The sequence below is a fragment of the Rhinolophus sinicus genome, chromosome 6 (assembly GCF_057876585.1).
Source record: "Rhinolophus sinicus isolate RSI-liver-muscle chromosome 6, RSI-T2T, whole genome shotgun sequence".
Lineage (NCBI taxonomy): Eukaryota > Metazoa > Chordata > Mammalia > Chiroptera > Rhinolophidae > Rhinolophus > Rhinolophus sinicus.
The window spans coordinates 2,141,161-2,162,481 of record NC_142506.1 but is presented as its reverse complement, the minus strand read 5'-3'; the positions used below and the strand labels follow the sequence as shown (position 1 = coordinate 2,162,481).

The following is a 21,321-nucleotide window of genomic DNA, read 5'->3' as shown; positions in this document are numbered from 1 at the left end:
CCACCACCACGTGACGCTGCCCGGCACTGTCAATGAATGATGCGGCCTTCAAATGACACGTCAGGGCAGCTTCTGGGCGCTCTCTGTTGAAACTTGTACGTTCTCGTGGGGGAAAAAACCCGTTACTCAATATTTGGTTAGTACAGACTTCCTAAGTAGCTGGGCAGCAGCAGAGGGAAGGCGCGAATGAGGGGACTAACAACTGAAGGTCTTAGGCCAGCCCGTTTCCAGGAAGCCAGAGGTAAGAAGATTGAGGAAAACGGCAGCCAACGTACTGGGCGGCAGCGTCGTTACAGAACAAGTCCTCACTCACTGAAACGCCCAGTTCTGGGAGGTAACGGTGAGCACGGCTTTCCATTTACGAGTTGAATGAGTAACAGGACTTCTCATGCCATTCCCGTGGTATGGATCTTACCTCACTGAATAAATTCCCCAGGAATAAGGGTGTGCCTTGTATTAACCCATGTATTTTTTGAGTTTTAGAACTGAGACTTTAAATTTGGAATAAAAGTTTTTAGCTGCTGTCTTTTAATTGAACAATGAATACAGGTTCATTGTAACACATTTAAATCATAAAGGTCTATAATGTGGAAAAAAGTGGAAAATTGAAGCCGCCCCCTCCCTGCTGTCAATACGACTGCATCCTCCTTAGAAGTATCACTGCCCACAGCTGGGTCCGTAACTCTCCAAACTTCCGGACTTCCTTTATGCTCACACACACACAGGTCTGGAGATAGACATGTATGCACATGTAGGTTTTTAACCCAAAACCAGTGCTATGTCATCATTTCTAACAGCTGCGTGGTACTGTGTCAGGTGTGCTCCTCAGTGATTCAGTCACCGCCTTGTGTGGACACCTCGCTGCTTTCCAAGTCTGTGCTGTGTACACAGTGCAGAGTGGCACCCTGTGCCAGTAGCTCTGCAGGGCTGACTTCTAGGAAGTGGCCTCCTGGGCAGGGAGCCACTGCTCCCCTGTCCTCCGAACACATAATGCCAATCTGCATTGGCACCAGCAGAGAGCGAGAGCACAGTGTCCAACAGCCTTGCCAAGAGTGGGTGCCAATCGCATAAACATAAGGTGGCGTCGTCCTTGTTTGTGTCCCTACATTTCCTGGACATCTGTGTGCCCGTGTTTATCTGTACTGGGTTGTCTCATTCAATGAGCTGAAAGAACACGTGAAAAATCAGAGATTTTAATCCTTCACTGTATGTGCTACAGGAAGTGCTTTCCCCTGTGTCATAGCTTTATTTCACTAACAAAATCATGTGCATATTTACATAATGGACTCTATTAATCTGGCTCTTTATATCGTCTGGGTTGTTTCACGCACCCCACCCCACCCCGCAACACACAGCAGTTACGAGTCATCCCACAAACAGGAATCTCCTTAACAACGAGCAAATGACGACCCTGTACTCATCTGCATAATTGTTTTCCTCTGAGAATTCTTCCAAAATTGAAAAACTGCCATCGAGCTTTCCTGCGGGTAAGGGGCAAGGTCACCCAAAACCTGGCGGATTCGGTTCAGGGCACTGGGCTTTGTGGCTCTTACCGTGTTGTCTGCCCACTAAGTACCACCCTGAAAAGCACCTGATAACCATGGAGGATCAGAGCGAGCAGACTGCACCTGGGCGTGCGCAGAGCTCGCACGGACAGCTTCTAGGTCATGTGTGACGCTACGCTGTTACACACGTGAACATGCCAGGCACGCTGCTCACCGTGAAGCACCTTATGATCCAGAGAAGACAGATGGGGACGCATATACTCGCTATTTAAAGCACAGTGCCAGAAAAACAGTACATTAGAGTGGGAGAAACATGTTTTACATTTACGTATTTGAAATTTTAAAAAATCTAAATTAAAATGCACATGTGCTCTTGCCCACATCTTTCTGACTATAGTCCATTCATGATCATTGACTTAAAATATTATCTCAGTCAGGCAATGTATGTTCGCGTTAGGTAGCTGTTATAAAACAGTCGTGTAATAAATAAATATTCTGTGATTTAGAATACGGTAAGTAAATTATCAAGTGTAATAATTAATTCTATGAAGACAACACAGACTTGGTAACACCTCTGCTCTACCAGGTTTGTATGAAAAGCACTTTTGAGTTTCGGACCCCCCACCCGCTCCGGAGCCGCAAACTCTTCTCCTGCCTCTAATAAACTATTCTCTTTTTAAAACTCAAAACAAAACAAAACAAGACAAAAAAACAAAGAAAAGCATTTTCATTTATACTCTGTTCATGTGAATGAAGGACGTAACACATCTCATTTCATGAGATTTGATATCAAAACATTTTCCCCGGAGGAGAAGAAAAAGCCAATTAGAAACCACCCCAGGAAGCTGCTGAAGCTTTGAACATGGACTGGCTCTTTTATGCTTCATGGCTGCACGTTAGTTTTTTAATGTGTAATAACAAAATGATAAAAGAACATTTTGGTAAGTTAGGATGAAATTTTAAAAATTATTTACTAAAACGGACATAGACAATAAGTCATATTTAACATTTTTTTTGCAAAATATTATGTGGACTGCTCTCAAAATGTTTAAAATAGTATTTACAAGGTATCCAGCCCTGTTTAAAGCACAAAATGAAAACCCAAGAGCTTATGGCCACAAAAGTGTGAACTGAGAAGACGAGACATTTCTAAAAGCAACTTCATGACTGTATTTCCTACAGAGAAAGCTGCGACAAATCTATACCACATTTCAGAAAAAACTAATGAGTAGGGTTTACTGGTCTGATCGCAGTGGGAAGAACCTCTCTGCTGCGTTAGCCATGACCTGGAATCCACCCACTTACTGACTGAAGTTTTGGCTTATGGGGTTTGCTACTGTTTTCAGAGCACAACAGCAGGGCACTAACTTTTAAACAAAGGTTCCAAGGATTCCTCCACTTCACACACACACACACACACACACACACACAGACACACACACACACTCACACACACACACACTCACACTCACACACACAGACACACACACACTCACACACACACACTCACACTCACACACACATACACACACACAGACACACTCACACACACACACACACACTCACACGCACACACACGCCCTCATCCTGCTCCGACCACACAGGGCACTGGGCTTTCTGCTGCGTCCACACCAGGAACTCACCACTTCATCTTCTGCTCTGCTCTCCTACTTCCTCCGCACTCTCACTCCCAGCTCCGCCTCCGTGGACACACACCACTAGGCCCTTCCTGACTCCTCCCTCCGAACTCGTCCTGGGCACGGAGGTGCGTGCTGGAAGGAACCCTGTGTCCACCGCCCCGGAGCTGCCTGCTTGATGGGCATGCAGTGGACCCGCCTTCCACACGACGCTACCAAATATCACTCTTCTCGCACAGAGGAAATCTCAAAGGCACGGGTCATGCAGTGTGTCAAGCTCACACAGCAACCAGTAGCAGCAATGGGGACAACAAGAGAACGAAACTTTGTGAACAGTACGTGCCAGGCTCATTCAGCTCACATCTGTCCCCCAAATACCAACAAGCGAGGTGCCACTCTTCCTGTTATACACACGAGGACACAAAGGCACAGAAACAGAAAGGTCAAGTACTTCACAGGCGGCAGCCCAGACAGCTCGTGACCTGAACCCGTAAGTTGATACGCCCCCAAAGCCCAGCTTTTCCTGCTGCCACTGCGCTTCACCCTGATGGGGATGTTTTCGTTGGATTATTTCAGAAGTCCCCATCTCTGAAACAGCCCTTCTTCCTGCCTTGCAAGAAGCCACCTCATTTCTGAAGTGATGTCACCTTCCCTTAGGCTAGTTATGCATTCTAACCGCTGATTTTCCGTCATGACTTAGAACCAATTTTGCTCTTGGATTGCTCTAAGCTTCTGAGAGTATAAGAAAAAATAGAAAAGAGGCTTTATTTACATGTATTATACAAAACTTAGAAAACAAAACCCAGAACATGATCCCAAAAGCTTATTTAAAAATACCAACGGTAACCTAGAAAATACTCCAAGTATGTTGCGCAAAACACAGCCGCTTTTTTTAAGCTCTATCCAAACCCAGCCCCTAGGCTGAGCGGGGTCACTTCCCTAGGAAAACAAGAACACAGATTTACTGAGCTGAATCAGGCGATCGGTCTTCATATTTACAGGTATCGAAAGGAACTGTGGCTGCTGGGGGTAGGCTCTCCTGACAGTTCAGTGGGAACGCTCCAACAGCGACAGCAGCTCACCTTTCTGGGGTCTGATGATGAAGGACTGCGTGGCCCCATTCACCAGCCGGCAGTACCCATCTATCAGGTCAGCCATATTCTCAGCAATGGTCAGGGACGGCGCTGTCACTGTCAGAGGCTGGAAAGGGCAAAGACCAAGAAAGAGCAGTTATTGTTCTGCCCCATAATCAAAGGGGCAGCTGCGCTGTGACATCAGAGCTCTAGATACACTCAAACACAGAGAAGAGCGGGAGCGGAGCGAGCGTTGTCCTAAGGTCTGAGCAAAACAGGACGTCTGACATTGGAGGACTTTATTCCTAGACTATACGACAGAAGGCAAGCCCAGATGAACACAGAAACATCACTTAAACTGAGACTCCCTTTCTAGAACAAAAAGGGGTAAAACAAGTATTTTCCTTCAGAATATGTGGCTCCTCTGGCACATTCCAACTAAGGGAAGAATTTAGGTAATCAGTAAGTTCAAGCATGGCTTCTTTTAGGAACTAGACTAACGTGGAGTGCATTTTATCAACCATCCATCACAATTTTTCTAACATTAGAGAAAATTCGTCAAATCTCATTACTTTGAGCATGCGTAGCGTGTTCTGCCTAAGAGCTCAGGAATCACTCTAACATAAAACATGCGCTTTTGATAGACTTCCTGGAGACCTATCATTAAGTGCTACCCAGGAGATAAAGCTGCACCTTACTTTCAAATACAGGTATATGCTAATTCACGCAGTTTTCATAACCCTCTTCTTAATGCACAATTTACTTTACCTGCATTATCCTAATATTATTTGGGGGAGGGGAGAGCAAAAAGAAAGGACAGACTGAAAATGATATGGTGCCAAACAAGAACATTCCCAAGCTACTTGCAGGAACTTTCAATTTGCAGTAAAGTTTCAGTGTTTTATGGTATCATCTGTTACCTCTGTGTGAGCACTGCTCGTCCATGTGCGGAAAGGGCCACCTGAGGCAGTGCTTGCCAAACGGTCATTTCTCACACCACGTCTGGCTTTACTTATGTGCTCGTCAACCACACAGGCGCTGGGGACCAGTGGGACGAGCCCCATCTCCACCACTTACTACTCAGGACCCCGTCAACCTCTCGTACTCAGTTTCCTCAACTACACAAGGGGGACCACTACAGTGTCTCAGAGCGCCTCTTTCCTGGGTCCTGAGAATGGCAGTGCTGCTCCTGGCTTCTGTGCAAAGTGCTGGCACAGTGAGGGCCACGCGAGGCAGGAAGAAGCACCAGCTGCTGCTGCTGCGGTGTTTACTATAATTATTGCCACCCAGAGACCGTCACATACAACACGGTCTGGGAGATAATGTTCTACAGAACATACACCCATCTCTATAGAAGTCCAGCAAGTTGATGTCCTTGGTAACTCACAATAATCTTCCAGCATCGTCACGAGAATGCTCCTGACTTATTTTTAACCCCATCTCCTGTTCTACGCTTGGGAGCATTTAATCATTAGGATTTGTAAGCTAACACTCACTACACAAGGGAAAGGTGTGCCTTTGCTGGTCTGTGAAGACTTCTTCCTAAAACGCCATTATCCCACCATGCACTCCGTGCAGCCTCCCGTAACGATGCCTGCACTTGCCGTACCTCGGGCGCGCCGGCTATCTTCAGCTGCAGCGTTCCCTTCCTGTCCTTGTCTTCGCTGTTGGAGTACTGAATGGTCTGCACCTGATGGAAGTCGGCCAGATGCGTGGGCTTGGGAAAGAAAAGACACCAAGTGTGGGCCTCAGACAGAGCCTGGCCTCACTTCAGCTGTGACGTTCTCACAGAGCCGACCCCAGCCCACTCTCCTGCACACACCCTCCCGAGACGAGGTGTCTGCGCGGCACCCAGGGGGCCAGGGAGGCACATGCCCTCCTAGGAGGGGGTCACCGAGACCAGAGGGAGAAAACACAAGACAGACGGAAGGAAGTAGGAGGCGACCTGACTTGACCACTTGCCGGCCTGGGGTAAGGTAAGCGTGTGCAATTCTTGGTCGGAATGAAAACTCTGCTCTCCTTCCCACAAAGAGCGACCTGGGCCACTCTCAACACACCCTGCGCCTGAATAAGTCTCTGGAACTTCCTCAAGTTCCGAGTGGAATGGAGCTGGGGAGGTGGGAGGAAGCTGAAGGACCCTTCCCATGCAGACAGGCCAAGGCAGACTTCATTTTCCAAGCAGAATCAACTCTTTCCTTCTTATGAAGACAAAATACGCCCAGCTGTCTCGTATCCTCCTGGCATTTCACCACAAGGATCGCTCTGCACGCAAGGATTCCTACACAACTATACAAAGTGATTAGCCTGTTAAGGCCTCTTGTTCTCCGAATGTCATGGGGTATCAGCCTCGCCCGCCAAGTGTCCCACTCAGCACAGGTTGTGCCACTGGGACTGAGCTGGAATTCTGGTTCAGAAAGTGACCCACACTCAGCGTCCCTTCAGAGCAAAGCATCTTTACAGCTCCGCTTCCAGGCACAGGGATGTCTGTCTATAGGGCCGTCCTCCTTCACACGGGTGCCCCCAGGGAACCCCCATCCTCCCTGTCCCGGCCACAGGGCAGCAGCGGCGTTGCCGCAGGCATCTGCCCACTGGCGTCTCCTCGCCGCTCTCTGGCTCTGTCACAGTCCCTTTTCTAGCTTCTCCCCTGCTTAGCCTATAAGTGGTCACGTGCCACAGCACTTGAAGTGGGCCCCATTCCAGCCCCAGCTCAGCTCAGCTCAGCTCAGCACAGCCCGGCCCAGCAAGGACCCTTTCCTTGGCTCAATCGCTCTTTACCCACAACCAAGCCCAACGGGGGACGTGTGTCGTGTGCACAGACAGCACTGCTACACTTACATTGCAGCCCTTGTCTGTGAGGTAACTGATGCCTTCCTCGGGGCCGATCGCCAACTCCACCGAAATAATCCAGCTTGACTTTTGAAGGCGAGACAGGTGAGCAGAGATGTGCCAGAGGAAACAGAAGACATATTTTAGATAAAGAGCCACGGACATTTGAAAGAACCAATGGGGAGTTGGCTTAGCTTGCGTTAATCTATGTAACCAAATAACATAAAACATTTAGAACTCCATCAATCCAATGTCTACTGAGCCCAGACAGAGAGATGCTGTGCTCATCCCCGTGGTCTGACGCTAATCGTTTCTCTGGGAAGGTAATTGGAATAAATAAACTAGCCCTTCGAGAAGAGCTCATCAATAAATCACTGGGCTAGGAAAAAAAAAAAATCTAATTATGAACATGGGCATGCTATTAAAAAAAGGTAAGTTTATTCTCACATCATTTTTTTTGCATTTTTCCCACCGGAAGTGAAAAAGCAATATCTTCCTGTCGTTAAAAACGTGACAAATTCTAGCTCAATCAGAACTGTGGACATACACACACAAGAAGAAGCTAAAGAAATCAAGCCCAGTCACTCTGGCCCCACACTTACACCAAGAGCACACTTGAAGCATTCTTTGTCAAATCTGTACACCGGAGAAAGGATCTCAAAGAATTTCAGAATACTTTCTTCTCTGTTAAGGTTGGCAAACTGTCTAAACGTCTGTTGGATCAGTTTTCTTAGTGTTTTGGCCTGCAGGACACAATCACAAAAATCTTTTCAGAGTCAACAATGAGTAAAGACCATGGCGGTGCTAGTGAACAGAAAGGACGTGGCCCCCACCCCCCGCTGAGTTCCACCTGTGCTCGCATTACTACACAGGTCGTATTGATCAGGGACTTATCCCTTTTTGTAAATAACTGGAATAAAATACACGCAACACAAAACACACTATCTTAACCATTTTTAAGAGTACAGTGCAGTGGTTTTGCGCTTTATTTCTTAAATTGAAACTTATAAGGCAGTAATTTGCTCATTAGAACATGTCGAAAGTCAGGCATTAAAAGCAGGTCCCATATCTGCCCGTGACAAGGACACGATGAGCGGCTCAAGGTGCTTGCACGTCCACTGCTGGGGGGTAAGTTGGCGCAGCCTTTCTGAAGGGCAACTTGGTGATACAAATTAAATACCAAAAACCCCACGTCTGGTCCCAGAAATGAAAACCCCAGGACTTGACTCTTCACGGGTGACTACAGAATGTGCACAGATTCAGCACTGGGGGGCTCACTGCAGAGCTGCCCACAGTTAACACATGGCTGGGCCATACGGACAGACGGACACAGTGCCCGTCTGTCCACCCAACGCTCTGTGCAGCCCTAAGAGCTGACTGACCACACCAACGTCCGATCGGTGGCATGTGCAGAAGTCTGACAAACCAGGGTACACATAGACGCTTCTACAAGGAGAGCAGGTGGGATGCCTGCAGACACGTGTGAGCACCGTGAGCTCAGGCATGGACGCACCCCAAGGACGTCACAACCAGGTGTGTCTCCTTCCTCTGCAGGAAACAAGGCATCTGTGCACGCTGTGCAGTTTTACACCAATTCTCACACAGAAAACTACTCAGAAGATGATACTCCTTCTGAATGAAGCAGTATTATTAGGTTGAATCACGAGAAAATGCTGCTATTCAGCCATTTTGAACTACAAAAATCATTTCATATTAGTCAACCTAATATTTATCAGCTGCTGCTAGCAACAGTGGACCCGAGGGCTTCTCAAATGAAAATGTTATGATGTAATGCTACAGAAACTGTCCAATAAAAGAATAATAGGCTGAGAAGACATTAACTGAAGAATTATCCACCCACCCACCAAATGCTAAACATACGTATGTTACCACTATATGCAAAACATGTTTGAAAAAAGCGACGTATAATTGACATATAACACTATATCAGTTTTAGGTGTACGACATAATGATTCAATATTTGTATATATTGTGAAATGAATGCCACAAAAAGTCTAGTTAGTAACATCCATCATCTCACATAACTGCAAAAATATTTTTCTTGTGATAAGAACTTTTAAGACCTGCTCTCCTTACAACTTTCAAGTAAGCAACACAGTATTATTAACTACAGTTAAAACACGAGTAACTATTGATCTCTTAACATTTCTAGTTCTGAAATTAGATTTTTACTGTGAATTATATTCAAGGAAATGGAAATCTGGGTGTTTTTGTAGATTTGCTACCTAACCGTAGATGTTCAGAAGAGCTGTAAAGACAGCACAGAGGGGCGTGCAGGCTCTTCACCTCGCTCCCCACGCACATCCGACGTGAGCGGGCACACGTCAGACTAACCGACTTGTGCTCACCGTGCAGCAGTGCTCTCTAACCCCCGTGTGCCCACTCACATCCTTTTCCTGGCCCGGGATGCCGTGAGGCCTTCACTCAGGCCTCCTCAGTCTCCCGCAGCTGTGACAGCTCTGGGCACTTCTGAAGAGGTATGATCAAAAGCTGTCCTCTGAACACCTGGCTGCCATCAATACGACTAGAATAACTCAACTCTGCACATCCTACTTTTATAGGTAACGGAGAAACACACACCACGGGGCAGGTATTTGCACACTATGGTCATCTGATGCCGATAAACCAAGCTCTAGTTACCTTGACAGAATCCAGTAAACTCCTAGGAAAAAATCGCTTCAAACCAACATCTTTTCTGAAATATAAAAAGAAGGGTATTAACACATAACACCACCAAATCAATTAATATAGTGACACTGTTGCAAGAACAAAAAAGCAATTTAAATTATTTCTCCTCCCATATATTATTCAGGAAGGAAGGAAGTATAATAACGCTCCAGTTTACCAGCGAAGTCCCAGAAGGGGTGAGACATATCATTTTCTAGATATACGCAGAAAACATCAACACAACTTGCTTTAAAGAGAAAGTCTTTTTTTAAACACTTACTGAAAACCCATTTAAAATACTGCCTCTTTGCAAACTACAACGTATAAACTGTTACTTTCCAAACACTGCTTGAAGGTTAGCCTTATAAACGTCAGCGCCAAATGGGTAATGTTGTATTTGCAGAGAAAACAGGCTGCCCCATTAGGGAAAGATTTGGGAAGTACTATGGAACTCTTAAAAACAGAATCATTGCATTAGTACTAAAAGTCGTCTATTTTTAAAAATAAACTTTTTTGATTAAGGGACTTATTCACATAATCAAGGTTTATCATCTCATTTTTACATAGGAAACAAAAAAAGAGAAATTAAGTGATTCGCCTAAGGTCAAAGAGCTAAATGTGTGAAAACGTTGGAAACCCCAGTGACTTTATTTAAACGAGGCTACAAAATAAATCGTTATTATCAAGAGCCTCAACGCACCCTGGCCAAGCAAACAGATGGGAAGAGCAGATCATTCTTTTTGTCTACTTAGTGACCCGGGATTTTTGGCCACTAGATGGCAGTCATGTGCTGGGGAGGTGAAATTAAAGCCTGGAAACATTAAGGAACGTGAGGACAGACACGTGGGAAATAGTACAAAAGGGTCAAGACTTAGAAAAGTGAAAGGCAGGTGTTTTTTTTAAGGAGGGAGTAGCTCACAGTGGCCCATACGGGGATCGAACTAGCAACCTTGGTGTTATCAGCACCCGCTCTAACCAACTGAGCCAACCAGCCAACCGAAAGGCAGGTATCTTTTCAGATAATTGGCCAAATAACCATTTAGAGAAAACCACTCCTATTTTTTCTGAACCGCCACTTAAACTGAGGACTGACCTAGTATTCATCTACAGCATCAACTGAAGGGCAGGGAAAAGTCTCCTTAAAATAATTCTTCCTAGTAAGATATCCTAGTTGATCTCTAAAATTTTTCATTCAACTCCAACCAATCCCTTTTTGTGCTTCTCTAACCTGCTCAGGGGCACAGCAAGGCGACAGGTATGTCCACACACACACAGCAATCACAAAGATTTAGTGAGTGTCTACTGTGACCTGCACAGGGTCATGGCCCTTACGTCACACTAACATATGACACCGGAAGTCAAGCGATGAGTTAGCTTTCGGCGTTCTGAAACTACACAGGCCCCCTACGTCGTGCTCATTCATTCATTACACCTTGGCCCAAAGAAGGCTCCTGCAATTACCAAAAATAACTGTCACAGCTACTACTACCAGTTATTATTTCAAATGGTTGTACCTGTTTGCAACTAATTTCCAAAAATATTTACTTCTTTTATTTTTAAATAAACATAACTCCCCTGCAAAATCTTGTTTTCAAAATGATGAGCTACCAAACTTTCAGAGTATGATAGTAGTTGGGGTGACCTAGAAAGTCCAAATAAAACCCAAAGCCATGGAAAGACTCTATTTCAGTAAATTATGGAACCTTCCACTTTATTTTTTACCAACATCTTCCAAACGGCACAAGAATGGCAGTAATAATATGGCCTGAAAAGTGTTGACAAAAAGTTGCAGCACTGCTGATGAAAATAAAATTGACTTCTTCTAGGATGTACTGAATATCAACTATCTTTGGTAAATTATCAAAAGATGAAGAGCAGAACCTCAGCACCCCAAGATATAAGCCCCAGCTGGGCGTAGATGCATTTTACGTAATATAATTTTATAGTCTAATACACAAATCAATTCCATTGCGGCAAAAATTTTCAGGTTTTCTAAGTTTTCTGGTATACGAGCAACAAATAACTTCCATGTCTCTATACTTTTTTTTTTACTAAGGAAAAAACTCCTTAGTAAGCTTATAAAGAGAACATAAACAATAATTTACAGGCAATGATAGATTTCAGTATAAATGAGAAGTGAAACTTTCACCCCAATATGATTAAATATAAAGAGACAAATAATTTATTACGTGTATATTAACATATCATAGACCTCATCAGACTAAGACACTTAACAACGAATTTAAGTGTTTGCTCACACAACTACGGTCATCAAGACTTCTTTTCTTAATAAAACTTTCCCTCTTCCAGATAAAAAATTTCAGAAACAGTAGTGTTTCAGATTTAGTATTTAACGTTAAGTGAAGATAAACTAATAACAACCACAGTTTGAAGAATGACTCTGTCCTGAGTAGTTGCTTTGCTAGGGCCGTTTTTCTATGTGTAATACTTACTCTAATACTTCATAGTTAGACTTCTTTTCTAGTGCATTGCCCCGCATCTCCCAGTATGATCGCCTAGAATCAGGAAAAAGAGGCATTTTTACACGTATGCACGGAGAATGTCTATGTTGTTAAACGGTAACTACTCTGTGGCTCAGCCACAAACATTCTGATAAACTTTGAATAAAGAAGGAATTTGAATCACCGCATTGTTCCCACATCCTAATGAAGCATAATCAGTTAAGGCAGCCCTTATTTCTACTGAACAATCTCATTTGCCCTTTTAATGTGAAGCAGGTCTGGCTCTCTGTAAAGATAAGACAGGTTCCAGTTGTAGAGAGATCAGCTAAATTCACTCCTCTGTCCTCCCTCTTTTCTCAAGAGATAGCACGTGCCAGCACAGCAGCTACAGGCACACGAGACGGCTGCTGTGGCCAGCTGTGCACCACACCCACTCCTACAGAGGCACGGGGACACACGTCATGGAACGCTCGACCTCACTCAGAATCTTCTCCAAGTTTTACTCACATTTCATTGACAATCTTTATGAGGAAAAGGAAAACACCGGGGTAATTTCCAGAAATAATGAAAAGCACCAATGAGTAAAGCCCTCACTGCACAGATATCACCTCACCGTATTTCTAGACAGCCCAGCTTCAAAGCAGTGTCCTGGTCCACTTGGTCGGCGAGCTCTAACATGTAATCGCTCTTCACCTACAAGGAAAGGAATGGGGAAACAATGCTGTTTGACAAGAAACCACTTTAGACTTAGTCACTCAGTAAATGCTGTGGGGCCCCTTTTACATACCTTACATGTACCGTGTCATTAATTAGGTTACATGCTGGATATGAATATGAATCTTGATACCAAAAACTAGCGCAAGAAACAGAACGGTCTCTCCTCCAAGGAGAGCTTACATGATCTACGAGCACTTAGATGGGGATTTAAGAAACAACCAACACCGTCTGAATTCACGTCCCAGGCTGTCAAACTGAACATCAGAAGGAAGACCTCCATTTCCACACAAACGCGCAGTGGACGTACTTTCTGAACCCAAACGTCAATTCAACAGCATTTTTGGACCTTAGTGTGAGGGCGAAGAAAATTTACATGTTTCAAAATCCGTATGAGCCGCATGAGGTGCGCCCCTGCCCATCATGTGAGTGATCAACGTGCGAAGTCATAACCTGCTCAACATCTGACGGAATTTTATAAATGCCTCCTAACAATGACTCCATCAACTGAAGTAACTGAGGGACCACACCAGTATTACCCACCAGGGCGCAGACATTTTCAAAGGTGAAATACGTGAAACCGTGCAGGTGAGCAGGCAGGGATCAACGTCGGTAACCTGACCTGGGTGACAGGAGCACCCATTCTGACCTCAGTGAAGGGAAAGCTATCTCTGCCCCCACGAGGAACTCCGTTCTTCTCATGAGTAGATCCGTCAGACAAAAAACTGCCCTCAACTGTTAGATTATGAATTTTACCCAACAGAACTGTGAAAATCCGTCTTGTGTCTAGTACTTCACAGTAGCCTTGATCTTGCCTCTTGGTCCTCCACGCTACAGCCTTTACTCTCTGGCCATCCCAGGAGACGTGTGCTGACCTCTGCCCTAGACAGATTCCAGACTCCTCGTCCCTAGCCTGTCGGTTCACTTGCACAAAGGATTTCTACTCCCCAGTCACCCTGCCACATCTTTCTTACAGGGAAAAGAACGGTCTTCAGATACCAACGCCCTCCTGGATGTGCAGAGAATTTATAAGCCGCCGACATGCACATGTACTCCCCGCCTCATCCCGCCCTGTGTGGCAGCAGCGGCTCTTTCTGCACCACACACCACGCCTCTCAAAATTTGTGCTTGATTTCCTGCATTAACACTTAGACCTTGGTGGTCAATGAATATTTACTGACTGAATGAGAGAGCAAATGAATGAATAAACAGTGACCAAACGAGTTCAGCGGCCTGTTTGTGTAAACATTATTTTCCACATAAGACTTACAAGCAATGGGAATTTCTATTCCTCACACACAGTGGGCATTGGAGACTGACTCAACGGAACTGAACTAACTACTCAATCCACTGAGTAAAAAGCTTTCATTCTAGAATCACTTTGTTTACACTTCAACTGGCTCTCTCTCCTACAGAGCAGAAAATAAACCCAAATTTAAAACCTAAGCTTTTGCCTAAGTAGATTTATTATCGAACACAAAAATAAAGGCACAAGAGATAAACCAAGAATGAGTTATACACGTCAGAGAAGCAGCACAGTTGTTCGGACTGAGACATGCGGGGTTAGATCTTAGTCTTATGGTTTAGTACTGACTTCAAAGCAACCCCAGCAGGGTATCAATTACATGTTGAGAAAAATGCATCATTACAAAATTGTCCTCAAGATGAATTACTGTCATTTTTAAACATTACTCACAGGTGGGAAAATGTAATCACCTGTTTTATTTCATTCATCAAAACCAAGTTCCTGTTAGTTGCAAAACTGGAGAGAGGGGACATGATCACTGAACAATCCCTTTGGGAAATCTCCTTTTTGTGGATGTGACTGTAAAGTTCTACGAGTTGTTTTTCCTGAAGCAACAACGTGCTGCTCTTGACCCTCAGAGCTGTGTGGCCATGGCCTGAAGTCCACTCACGGTCTCAAGCGCCCAGTGTATTCTGGGAAGTTCACTGATCCAAGACGGAGCAAGTCATCACAACAGGCCCTCAGCACCCCTGTCCCCCACAGGCCCTTCCGTGGCAGCTTCCCTTGGCGGGAGGACCGGGCACCATCCCCAGGGGCGCCCCGTGCAGTCCAGCCCAGCGCAGCTCCCTGTCACCTGTCACCAGGCGCTGTCCTCTGGAGCCACGGGCAGGGTCACATCCTGACGCTGGAACAAGACTCAGGGTCCTTTATGCTCAGTGTTCATTTCTTTTATAAGACATTTCTGGACTACCTTTCATCTCCTACTAACTCCCAGAGGAATTTATTGCTGTCATTTGTGAAATACAGGCAATTTATTGACCATTTAAGTGTGTGCGTGTGTATAATTGCTTAAGGTAAATATACTCAGCACCACGTCAGGCAGACTTACAGGTACTAACTCATCTAATCTTCACAGCATCACTGTGAGCTGGGCACGACTCCCAGCCCAACTTATTAGAAAAGGCCTAAGAAGAGTGTAGATGACAGCAGAGGAACCACGTATTACTCATTTAAGGAGCGTCTGCCAGGGCCCAGGTACCACACTGAGTGTTTGCATATTATTTATAATGTTTACAACAACTCTTCAAGGTAGGTTTGAGTAGTCCCAGTTTACACACAAAGATCAGCAAAGTGTACTTATCCAAGGTCACATAGCAAGTGTCAAAATGCCGACCCCGAAATCAGACGTGCCAACCCTCCCACTCAGGCTTCTGTCTGTGCCCGCGCTGTGGGCTTTCTCTACTGAAGGCATCTCAGTGCCCAGTGGGGACTCCTCACATCGCCCTGGCGTCTCCAGGGTCTACATGTGGCTTCACAGGCCTCTCCTGGGCCGTGTCACCACTGTCACTCGATCGTGTTCTCCTTTTACGCCTGAGATCATAGTGTTCGTCAAAGCCAGGGTCAGCAAATTTGCAAGTCTTCCAAGAGGACACCTCTGAAAGCTGTGTCTTGTTTTTCTAAATTGATCTGTTTCTATGTTGATATCAACTTCCTACTTAAAAAAATAGGATGTATTTGAACTTCCTGCTGTGGGCAAGTACTGCATTTATATTCATGAGTTTTTTCATCTTACTCTGCAATAGAATGAAGGTTTAATATAAAAACTGCCCACATCTCTGGTGGAAGGTATTAATAACCCTCAATTACTCCATAATGTATTCCATATTTGAACTCGACGCTTTGGCCACCACATGAGACTCTGTTTTGTTTTGCTCTCTTCTGAATACTCTGTCAGCTAACAAATTCATTAACTAGACCCAAAAGTAAGACTGGTCAACAAGAAATAAGTACGCCCAGCACCATGCATGTTCCTACAGACAAGTTTCGGTTCGATACCATCTAGTTAAGCGACGGTTCTGGACTCAGCATCGTCTTCCCCTTCCCACTGGATCTCTCTTTGTCAAAGAAACCACTGGTTACGTTACATTTAATGTCAAGAGCCAATGGATGGACATACTCATTGAAAATTTTAAATATTTGTAGGAGAAAACATTTGTAGAAGATACCTTCATGTCAGGCCCAGGCTTCCTGACAGCTGACAATTTCGATAGTGCCAAATGGTTTCTATACAAGCTCGTTAATATGACAACTTGACCATAAACATGGACATAGCTCTTCACACGAATGGCCACCACTATTTGCAAAAGGTTGTCAATCAAATATGCATTTAACAAACACAAGTTCAGAGAGAGAGAGCAGAATGCTGTATGGCAAAGGAAAAATTCAGTTTCACGATAAAACAATATTTTTCTTGCTTTAGAATGAGACATTAGCTTTAGCACCAAAACTTATTTTTATAGTCTCCTGCTCTACAGTGCATCGGGTTATAACAAGATTCTAGTTTATTTTTAGAGTGTGCTTATATCTTCCAGGATGTTCTAAAATGGGTCAAAAACTTTGAGTGAAGCATTTACAGTAGCTCACACTGGTCATCACATCTGGGACCGAGTGCATCCAGGAAACGACCTCCAGCCGGCCACCCAATGCGCGCTATGCCAACCGGGTGCCACAGACTGCAGCACGTCCCGTTAGGAGGAGAAAACCTGGGGTCCCGGGAAGTGCAGTGCTAACTTGCATCAGACGAGTGGGGCGAGGTCTTCCGAAAGGGAAAACTAGGACAACCTAGTAACAGCGTGAGAGGAACAAAAAGTTGCCGACTTGTAGGTTGGCCTAGAAATTATAAAAAGGAGTAACTGTGAGCCACTTAGGCCTGTATCAGGCATCCTGGAAATCAGTGTCACTAAAGTAGTCGCAAGATTTCCTCCCTGGCTGGCTCTTCTCAAGGAAATTATGCCAATAATAATACAGATCATCTACACAACAGAAAAATACAATACAAACATGTCAGTGAACTGAACTCTGCCGTCACCTGCTTCACGGAAACCTGCAGTGCCCCGTGTTGCAGAAGGAGGAGCCGTGCGCACGTGAGAGAAGCCGCTCCTAAACTGGAACGACGCTGCAGTGCGCGGAGGCTCCCAGCAACCGCGGCTGCAATCGCAGCATGACCTCCCTCTCCGCTCCGCCAAGTGTAACTCTTTCTCCCACTCACCTGGCGCCACTGGAACGTTCCCAAGTTTCCACGAGCCCTTTGCCTAACACCTTCCACTGTCGGTAGGACTGCCCCAGACAAGAAAACAAACCCCAGTGGGCGGACACCTCCTGGGCTCCCTGCTCCCACAGCTTGGATCTTCTAAGCAGGAACGCCCTTCTGTCTCGATCACACAGGGAAATGCCCCACCCTCTCCCCTGCCCCCGAATCCGAGCCACCTCTTCTCTCCCCTGACACTGGGCTCAGACTGACGCGACTGGCGTCTCTCTTCTTCACTTTCATGCTCTGTCTTAGTTCCGTCTCTGAGTTCTAGCACATCCACTCACCAAACCTGCTTTCTCCCACCGCGACACCCCATGTACTCTAATTTCTTGCCTGCGTGGCTGAAGCGCCCCCTAACTCACTGGCAGCCCTTTACGAACCCGAGCCATCCCTGTCCTGCCAACACATCAGGTGGTCTCATTTAAAAAACATTCCGATCAAGGCCCTCCCTAATGAAATTCTCTAAATGCTCCCAATAATCGCAGGAGAAAAGCAAAATCCTCTCTTTACATGGTGCCGTCCTACCTCTCTGACCCCGCGGCTTCTCAAAGCACACTGGCTCTGATTCAAACGTGTGGTGTTTTCTAAAGGACATCGCTTCCCTGTCTACAAAGCTGGAGGCTCCTCACGTGGCAGTTGTCAGGGGAGAACCCTGGACTCCAAAGCTCCACTGGGCAGCAGACCCTCCTCTGCACGGCCACGCAGCTGCCCACGCACCAGACTGAACACAACGGGGCTGTCGCCAGGACTCCGCCACCAGACCGAGGGACTGACGGAAGGTACGCAGTATGTGACGCGTGTCTGCACTCCTGACCCACAGGAGATAGTTAGTGATTATCTTTATTCAACCAACAAATTCCCAAGTGCATTTAATGGCAATATTGTATGTACAAATGTCTCTTTGATACTCAGAAAATTCTGGGGGACACTTTACTAATGCTAACAAGTAACATTTGGTCATAAATTGTGTTGGTTCATGTAAGCCACATATAGTTACTGCGTAACTAATACCTTAAGGGGTAAAAAGCAAGCTACCCTTAGTGTAAAAAAGTCAGTTTGGGCTTTATTATACAAATCGCTATTGAGCTATTGTTAGTTGGTCTAACAATAAATTCTCCATCTGACAAATGGGTTGATATTCAGGCATGAGGGCGACACTTGAATGAAAGGCAGAACCACGGCTGTGTCCCCCAGGACTTACCGTCTCCACAAAGAGAAGCATCTGGGGAGCTCTGCCCACGCACACAAAATTCACAAAGTTCTTAATTTCTCACTAGTTAAAAGATGCTCATTGCCACACAGTGAGAATTGTATAGTCTCCCAAATGTTGGATTTAATTCTAAAATAAAACTAGGTAAGAAATAGGATTCAAAGGAACCAAGGAACATGTATGTTAAACCGCCCTCCTGTACCTGTTGATAGAAGAAATTCAGAGTTGGCTTGTCTTCAGTAAACTGGCTTAGAAATCCTTTTGGCAAATAACGAATTCTCAATTCATATCTAAAAAGCAATGCACAAAATAGAACAATTAGAAAGAAGTAATTTTCTCAATTCATACTCTATAATTACAATATGATGGTGAGTATAACACTGCCAATTACTCTGAAATATTATTTTAAAAATATGTTAAAATATAATCAATTAATCTGTAAATGCTTTATTTTTCAGCACAAAAACATGCACCAGTACTGTCAGCCCGACCATTCTGCAAGCAGACAGAGCGTGAGGAGAAGCCCAGACGGGGCCGCAAGTCCGTCCAGCCCTGAGTCACTTCCCACCACTGCCCGAGGGCAGCACCACCGTCCAGTGCCCTGTGGCCCACTTTGTCTGCAGGGAATCACACAGTGTCTGTCCCCTCTGGTGCCAGGCTTCTGTCCTTCACCCCTAGGCTTGTGAGATTCCTCCAGCTCCGGTAGCTGTAGTTTGCCTGAAGCTGCAAGTATTCCGCTGTACGATACACCACAATTATTTATCCACATTACTGCTGACGGCCATTTGAGTTCTTTCCTCTTTTTGGCTATTGGAATACCTCCTTTATCTTCCTCTAAGAATAATGTGTTTGCTCAGGAAGTCGAGCTTCAAGAACTGGCTGTAACAAATTAATTTCACCACACGCTCTCTCATCGCTTTTGTTCTCTCCCTCCCTCCCTTCCCCCTCTCTACCCCTGTGAACACTTTTATGTATCTATTTTGGTGAACGTATGTCTACATTTCTATTGGGTCGCCACTAGGAGTTGAACCACCGGACAGTAACAAATACGCACGTTAGCTTTAGCTGTTATTACCAAAGAGGATGAAGTTCCAATTTATACGCCCACCAGCCACATGGGGCTCTGGTTCCTCTAGACCCCCAGCTCCACTTGTTATTTCTAACTTTGTCGTTTTAGTTACTCTGACAGTTATTGCAACAGTACGTGGTGGTTTTAACCGGCGCGTCCCTGATGGATAGTGAAACTGCATGCTTCATATGCTAACTGGCCGTGTGCGGTAGCGTCTCTTCTGAAGTGCGTTAAAATGTTCCTGCTTCTATCTGTTGAGTCGCCTGTCTCCTCGCACTCGCCCAGGGACCTGCAGGTGTTCTGAAGTGCTCTGGGCGGGAGTCCGTCCTTACCCTGGGACTGGCCTCTCTCACGCTGCGGCTTGCCTTTCACTCTCTTAATGGTATCTTTTAAAAATGACTTTTAAAATCGTTTTATTTTAATGTATCTTTTGAGGAGGAAAGGTCTTCATCTTCATGTAGTCCTATTTATTCTTTTCCTGTTTAGTAAATTCTTTTAGTGTTTTGTTTGTAAAATATGTGTGTACCCATACATTATAAAGATATCTACTTTTTCTAAACATTTTGTTAATTGATCTTTTAAAAAATGTAATAGGTTCACAAGGAAAAAAATGCAAACAAAGTAACCAGTACAACTCTTTTGGTTAAAGGTGAAAAAAGTGGGAGCTCACATGCAGGTTCTGCTGAGATTTCCAGGGGTCCATCTCATCGAAAAGCACAACTGTAGCCCATGGGGTCTGTTTTACTTACTTTTAGAAGGAGTGCAACAACTTACTGCAGACAGTCTGCACTGGCCAACTATTTCCAGAAGCAGAACAGAGCTTGTGTATTTTGAATTTGGGGCTTAGACACTTTATATGCACTACTTTTCTGACTCAGCACCACCAGAGGACAGACGTGATTATTCGTATCTAGCGGACTGGGAAACGCTGTTCAGCAAGCACAGCGCCCAGTTCCAAGGCGGCACGCTCCGGATCACGCCGGGCGCAGGGGCTCTGGGTATCACCGCGATCCCACTGCAACGGTACGGAAACAGGTCCCAAATCAAACATTTGGCAGCCTGCCTCCATTCCGTGCGTCTAACATGCAGCACGCTGAAGGGGATGGTGATGAGATGGCAAACACTAGTGACGACTCAGTACATGGCCGGAACTGGGACGAGCATTTTAACCACAGGACTTGTTTTAATCGGCACAAGCCTAGGAGAAGCAGAAAGAACGTGGATCTGGATCAAGAGCACCCCCGCCTGGACCCTGGACCCACCCCTCGGTCACTGTCCGCCATCACCTCTCTGTGCCTCAATTTCCTTACAAGGATGTTGGGAGAAATAAACGAGCCAGTAAACGCAAAACACCTAGCACAGGCGCTAGCACATAAAACCAGCGGGCTCTTGGGTTGGTTTATTACAGGAATGATGACTCCACAAATATTTATGTCAGCACCCATCATGGACCAGCACAGGGAATAAAACAGGCGCAGAAAGCTCGTGTTTTTGTGGTGAAGTCAGACAGCAGAAGCACAGATAGCCGTGAATCGTAGGTCACGTTACAAAGACAACAGCAAGGTGAGGGGAGTGAGAAAT

The 21,321-nt window shown here is 45.4% G+C and overlaps 1 protein-coding gene across 20 annotated transcripts in view; it reads right to left on the bottom strand.

Moving 5' to 3' along the window:
* Nucleotides 1-21,321, bottom strand: part of PTK2 (protein tyrosine kinase 2) — a 169,376-nt gene that overhangs the window by 78,875 nt on the left and 69,180 nt on the right. For all 20 annotated transcript variants that reach the window (XM_074316377.2, XM_074316379.2, XM_074316376.2 and 17 more), the window contains 8 exons: nucleotides 18,874-18,961; nucleotides 12,805-12,884; nucleotides 12,183-12,245; nucleotides 9,703-9,757; nucleotides 7,644-7,784; nucleotides 7,051-7,128; nucleotides 5,825-5,932; nucleotides 4,225-4,342 (listed from right to left, as the gene is read on the bottom strand). In XM_074316377.2, coding sequence (XP_074172478.1) covers nucleotides 4,225-4,342; nucleotides 5,825-5,932; nucleotides 7,051-7,128; nucleotides 7,644-7,784; nucleotides 9,703-9,757; nucleotides 12,183-12,245; nucleotides 12,805-12,884; nucleotides 18,874-18,961 — 731 coding nt within the window. The remainder of the gene's footprint in view (nucleotides 1-4,224; nucleotides 4,343-5,824; nucleotides 5,933-7,050; nucleotides 7,129-7,643; nucleotides 7,785-9,702; nucleotides 9,758-12,182; nucleotides 12,246-12,804; nucleotides 12,885-18,873; nucleotides 18,962-21,321) is intronic.